General features: G+C 39.6%; 1 protein-coding gene across 1 annotated transcript in view; it reads left to right on the top strand.

Moving 5' to 3' along the window:
- The window catches only part of KIAA0930 (KIAA0930 ortholog), a 157,688-nt gene that overhangs the window by 110,172 nt on the left and 40,774 nt on the right, over nucleotides 1-6,742 (top strand). The window contains 2 exon segments of the mRNA XM_075070445.1: nucleotides 1,623-1,727; nucleotides 3,068-3,145. Of these exon segments, the coding sequence (XP_074926546.1) occupies nucleotides 1,623-1,727; nucleotides 3,068-3,145 (183 nt within the window).

Below are 6,742 nucleotides of genomic sequence, written 5' to 3'. Positions count from 1 at the left end.
CTTTGAAAAATCCGGTTTCCTGATTGGTCCTCTGGTCAGGTGTTTGGTTCCCTTTGTTAACCCTTTACAGGTAAAAGAAACATTAACCCTTAGCTATCTGTTTATGACAATGTTAATGTTGTGACGTCAGCTAAAAAGACTTCTCACGTTGGAGAGTATAATAGCCTCCTTATCTCTCCCCCCACACTCTGCTCAAAAATGTAATTTAACAAAAATTGGTAGTAAAATCCTAAATCTAGGAGTTTTCAGTCTTAAAGTTATAAGTGGACAATGTACGTCAACAGCCTGTTGCATCTAGTATTGTGGGTTCAGCACAAATTGGGCAGTTTATTTGGATGCCTGCCTGTGGATGTGGGGTATGTATTCAGGTCTATTGGTTATGTTCCCCATCAGATGGTTTTTTAATATATAACATCTGATAGATCCAACTACACTACAAATTCAACATATTGGTACTGTGCCAAACACAGTCATCATTTTATAAATACATGTGCACTACTTAATCTTCATATCTAGGCCATTGTTCTCATTGTCATCATCTGTAGTTTCATTCATGTGGGTTTTGTTTTATGTTTGAGTTCAGACTACCTTGTGTCCTTGACAGATCCTAATGGTAAGCAGAGTCAGTGCTTGGAGGGGAACCTCTAAGGAAAACCCAGGAACTGTATAGGAAGTAATGTCAGTGACGTAGTAGATAACCTTTTTTCAGAGTCGGTACTGAAACTGTGCTCCAGAGGATGATAGGTGATGCTGTGCTGGAGGTTCTCTCTCTGAGTGAGATGAAAAACCTAATTGCAAGTAATGTGGTCAGTAAAGATCCCCTAGCACCTTTTGCATGAATAAAGAGATGTGTTCTGGCCAAATTCTAGTTTGTGTAATTCTATTCTGCCTAAGTTCCCCTGGTGATTTCAAATGCCTACAATATTCCTCTCTTTTTCCTGTCCATTGTATGCAGAATTGCTATAGAGTTGCTACAGTGCACCCTAAAGGTGTTTCACTTGTGAGTGAAGTGATTCCTTACAAAGCACTTTCAAATCCATTGGAGTGAAGGTTTATCTGCCTCATCAGATGTGTTTCATTTAAGATTCCTTCTGCTGCCCCCATCATTCCAAACAACCGCCATTAGATTACATTATGTGTTAATCTGCTGACATATTTCACTTATGTGTTGCCATTCCCTATCCCTTTTATGTGAGTATCTATGTGTTTGATTAAAATATGACTAGTCAAAGCTCTAGGCGCACACACAAACTTTACTCGTACAATAAATAAATGAGATCAATGTCCAAAACTAAAATCCCTTCCAAATTCTAAGAACTATAAAAGCATTAGAAAATAACACTTTGGTGTATCTCCTGGATCATCTAGTCCAGACCCTTGCTATTGCAGGCTACTACTGTCTCTCCCACATTTCCTATTCTACATTCATCCCTTACCTGCAACCCCAGAAAAAGCCTGCAAGAAGAGCTGGCATTGCCTGGTGACCTGAGGGACAACAAATCCAGGTTCTGGCAGACAAATAAGGCAGCAAATTTCAAAGCAGAGGTTCAAAGTACTATGCAGATGTGTGCACGCCAATAGGTGTTCGTATATCATCAGGATGTCTTGTTTTCTATCAGCAGGTTGAAGTTGAAGTTTACCGTAGGGATTCTAAGAAGCTTCCTGGCCTGGGTGACCCAGACATCGATTGGGAGGAGAGCGTCTATCTGAACCTCATCCTGCAGAAGGTTACAAGAACCTCTTTCTCTTCTGATTCTCACTTTAGGCTCACAGCCTACTCATGGTTATAGGGGTTTCAAAACCAGGTCTGGTCTATAATGTAGTCTGAGGCATTTAAGCAATTAGAGGAAAGAAAAAAACAACTCGTGCTTCATTTTGTCTCTCTGGCTCTGAGTGAACTTACTGAACAGATGAAGTCGTCATGTTTTGTTTAGATTTCGATGGCTACATGATTCTGACCTAAAAAGCATAAATCCACTAATGTTCAGTGAATCTGTGCTGAGGTTTGTAACCAAATGGGAAAATAGGTGAGCTTTACCAAGTGATAAAAGAAGACTTTTTTTTTTTAAAAAAAAAAAAATCAACATCTTTATTAAGATTTGAAATGTAGATGCAACTAAGAAACCGTTTTGAGCTCTTGCCAGTAGCCATTGAGCTCTTGCCATGGAGTTGCCACTTGCCAGCTACTGGCAGCAAAAGTTTAGTAAGTCATTTCTCATTGGAGACGTCTGAAAATGGTATAAGTTGTTTGGTTTTTTTGGATTAACACATGGAGTGTTTAGTCAGTACATGGGTTATGCTGGAGATTTTGGGAGGCTGATTATTTTTATTACAGTCATTCCAGATCCATACCATATTTTGTTGATTATGATCGCAAAATGGGAGACCTTTCATTTATGGCACATGTACTGAGTTGTGTTCATTTTCCTTCTTTCTCTGCCAAAAGACTAATTCCAACATTGCTCCTCAGACAGCGATTTTCACCATTAATTTTTTATGTAGAATACAATAGAACCATTTCACTGCAAATCAGAATTCTGAGATTATCAACACAGCTGGGAAAGGTTTGTTGCAAGTTTTCTCAGATTACATGGCAGGGAACTTTATGGCTGTGGATATTTCCAGGGTGTTGCCCTTTTTCATTAACATTTCCATTTTTTCCATGCCTGGGGAGGTGATTTTCATCCATTTCACCCTTAAACTAAATACTACATGTGGCACACCTACTCCTCCAGCTAACCCCTAACCTTACATCTGAATAGAGTGCTAGAGGGATTCCCACACCCACATCCGGAGTTGATTGTACCCTGTAGTAAGGGTCTTTGCAGAGCTGTTAGATATTGAAGTAATTGTCAGAATAAGTGTGTCTTGGCTATGAATAAAACAGCAGTGGTTTCAGTGTGTTCAGAAAGGAAATTGGAACACAAAAATGTTTTTCTTTGAAGCCAGACAGAAAGATGAAAACTATGAATATAAAGTGTTTTCTGTTTTGTGCACTGATACTTAGCTCTGGACATCTGTTTTCCCCACCTCCACCACCAATTGAAACCTCTGTCGTCTGTTTCAGCTGGACTACGTGGTCACCTGTGCTGTGTGCACTCGCTCAGATGGAGGGGATATTCACATTCACAAAAAGAAATCTCAGGTGAGCGGATCCCACTATTGTTGAGGCTTCAAGGACAAATATTTTGCACCCAAACTTCCCCACCCCTAACAACTGTATAAAAACCAAGGCAGCAAGTCTCAAGTTGTGGTCTGTGGAGCTGCTTCACAAAGGTGACACCTCCATCCATCTTCATGAAGTGACATTTTCTGATAGTTACATCCCAGAGCAGAGCTCATTTAATATCTCAGAATGTTTTTGTGAGGTTGGCTTAAAATCCCCCCTCTAAAAAAAACCACTGCTCCTACTCCCACACTGTCTGAATCTGAAGCCAGGGGTTTTCATGTGATGTACTGCAGGTGCTTAATGGCTTCAGGGTGTTCTAATTGGTACAGGTGCTCTCGTTAATCTATAGGAAACTTTCTTCCCCTTATGGGAATAGGCTCCCTTCTACACCCTTCCTGCTGTCCCTTGGCCATGCTGCTATCACAACCATTGCTGATGATGGGTTCTTGCTCGATAACAATTCCAAAGCGTGCAATGTTCATTTTTTCATCTGCAGTCAGATGCCAACAGCAGAGGTTGATTTTCTTTTTGCTAGTCGGATTCTGTTAGTTTCCTCTCTAGCGTGTTGCTCTTAAGAACCTTTTGAAAGATGTTCCACCCCCCTCCCAATCAGATTTGTGAAGGACTAGATTCTTAACTTGGGTCAAGTGGTGTAGCTAATCTTTTGAAATCTCCACATTGGTACCTTCTTTTTGCCTTTGTCAAATATCTCCGTGAAAGCATTTGTTAAAATGAACATGCGGTTTCATGTGGTACTGCTATAGACATGAAACATATGGCCAAATTGGGAAACACAGTTCAGTAGACCGTATAATTTATTTTTCCCCCAAGGCTTCAGCACAATAATAACATTATTTTTTTAAATACAGTGTCAACAGCATGGAGCATTGTTCCTCTTGGATATTGGTGGGCGAGACCATGAAGGGGTCATGACAATCTGGCATGTAAAATACCTTAAAATGCCGGCTAAAAAGTGCCATGCAACCTCTGTTCTCACTTTCAGGTGAATTGTAATAAAAAGAGGCTTCAGCATATCTCCCTAATGTAAACAAAGTTTTTTCTCTTAGTGCTTGGTCCTGAACAAGATGAAGTAGGACTTGAGGGATGTATGCTCTGAGTTTTACATGGTTTTGTTTTTGGTTGGCAGTACGTGACAAAAAAATCAGTACATTGTTGTAAGTTGTCTAGTTCATAATAAGAGATTGCACTTGTACTGTATGAGGTGAATCGAAAATATTATTTCTTTTGTTTATCATTTACAATGCAATATTTGTATAACATAATTATAACGTGATTTACTGCCACTTCGGTTATTCTGGGTTGTTTAATTTAAATCAATATATTTGAAAATGTAGAAACCATCCAAATTATTTAACAAGTTTCAATTGGTATTCCATTGTTATAGTGTGATAAAACACACTGATTAATCCTGATAAATTTTTTTTAGTTAATTGTGAGTTAAGCCACATTATGACAGCCCAGGTATAAAATGTTTAGTTATTTATTTTTAAGTTATTGATTTCAACATCACTTGCTGAGAAAATATGCCCTCTTTAGGGCTATTACTTTTTCTGCGTCCATGTTACATTTTCATCCTCATCCCTCTTTTTTTCTTCTCTCTGCGCCTCTCCTCCTTTCTTCCTTCTCTGCAGCAACCCCAATTCTCACCACCTTGATTGGCGCGGGGCATTTCCATTTATCGTCTTAAAATGTCCACTAATGAATGGTTAATGCTGATGTTTAAGTGCTCCTCTTTATTGCTTTAGAGTAATGTCCTATGAGCAGAATAACGACACAAGCAGTGGGAAGAGCTTCACACTAAAAACATTGTTTGCTCGCGCCCTGTTGAGGTTTGAGGGATGCCAACATGGTTCTGTTTACACTCTGTTCACATTGGAAATGTTATCTTCACACCATGAGGTTCCTGCAGAACACCCACCCACAACATGGGCCACATTAAAGTATATTCACGTGATCTGGATCTGACACCTCTGTTCAAAACCATTCAAGCATGGACCATGGCTCGATGTAAGACACGTTGGACATGATTATAGGCTTGATTGGGGCTAGCAATTTTGAAATACAAATTTGTTATACACATATTAAAAAAAGTTGCTTCTGTGACAACTGATATGAAAACTAAACGGAGTTAGTTATAGAATTTCTAATGCGAATGGCTAAGTTTCCCCAATATGGGCAGCTCGCACATGTAATCACTGAGAAGACAGGGCAAATCTCCCATTTCATATCTGTAATCTCTTCAACTATTTACCACCCATTGGTAGCTAGATTAAAGATGGTGGTGCCAATATGTCCTACACGCATCTACTATCCCACCTTCATTTACCTGGTGAACGTTACCCCTAAGAGACATGCAATGTTATATCCTTGATTTTTTCTAGCATACCGATAGACTGATTATGATATCTATTAAAATCTGATATACATTGTAGTCTCGCAGGACAGAAGTTGAGTTACCAAGACTTTTGAAAACTGTTTTCTTGAGGATTGTCATTCCTCCCCCATATAGAATGTGAGCCAACGGTCATCTTATCCTCTGTGTGTGTGTGTGTTTGTGTGAGAGTAAGAGAAGCTCTTCATATTAGAATCTGTTTCATAAGAAACAGTTTTTCTTTCTTTCTGTCCCGGCATCCCAAAGCTATGTCTTTGCCTTGTATCTAAATAAGCATAAGCCTACAGCTATGTAAATAACAAAGGGTCACAGAGTCACTTTTATAGCTGACTGTCAGGTTGCTTCAAAGGAAAATCCTTGGCTCAATAATTTGTACAGATTTTCAGTTAAGAGACTGTTGGGTATGTGGTTGTTTTTGTTTAGGTAGGAGGTTGACTATTTAGATTTAAATAAGGTTTCCGACATGGACAATCTGTTCCTGGTCACTTGTTCAACTGTTTCCCCTAATTCACTATTTCTACAATTCCCTATTCCCACTTCTGGAAGCAGGGATCCTCCCAGCCCTGATCTCCTGCCTTCCCTGCCAAAAGTATCATGGCTGCGTTACATGAGAAAGCAGCGCATAATGGTAAACAAGCTGAATAAATTGACATAGAACTGAAGGGACCTTGAGAGGATCGATCTTATTCCAGTCGCCCCGCATTAAGGCAGGACTAAGTATTACCTAGACCCCCCTGACAGGTGTTTTCCACTGCTTCTTAAAATCGCTAATGCGGTGATTCCAAGCCTCCTAAGCAATCTTAGTTCCAGTGACTGAAACTCTTGACAGGAAGTTTTCCGTAATGTCCAACTAAAACGCCCTTGCTGCATTTTAGCCCATTGTTTCTTTGTCCTTATTTAGATTGTGCTGTTGATTTGCTCTAGGAGATGTGACTTATAGTAGGATCAAGTCTCTTCTTGCGCAGCCCCAATGCTACAATCTCTCCCAGCTGCCTTTGGTTCCTGTCTCTTTCTGGGTTTTGATATCCTGATACTTTTGGGGCGATTTCAGATCTGCTTACAGTTGGATTTACACAATAGAGAGATCCAAGAAAACAAAGATGCTGAGAGGCACGGGTGGCTGTGTTTTTTTGTTTTTTGTGTGTTTTTTGTTTTTTAGT

Source organism: Chelonoidis abingdonii, chromosome 1 (assembly GCF_003597395.2).
Source record: "Chelonoidis abingdonii isolate Lonesome George chromosome 1, CheloAbing_2.0, whole genome shotgun sequence".
Classification (NCBI taxonomy): Eukaryota; Metazoa; Chordata; order Testudines; family Testudinidae; genus Chelonoidis; species Chelonoidis abingdonii.
This window is presented reverse-complemented; position numbering and strand designations above follow the sequence as displayed.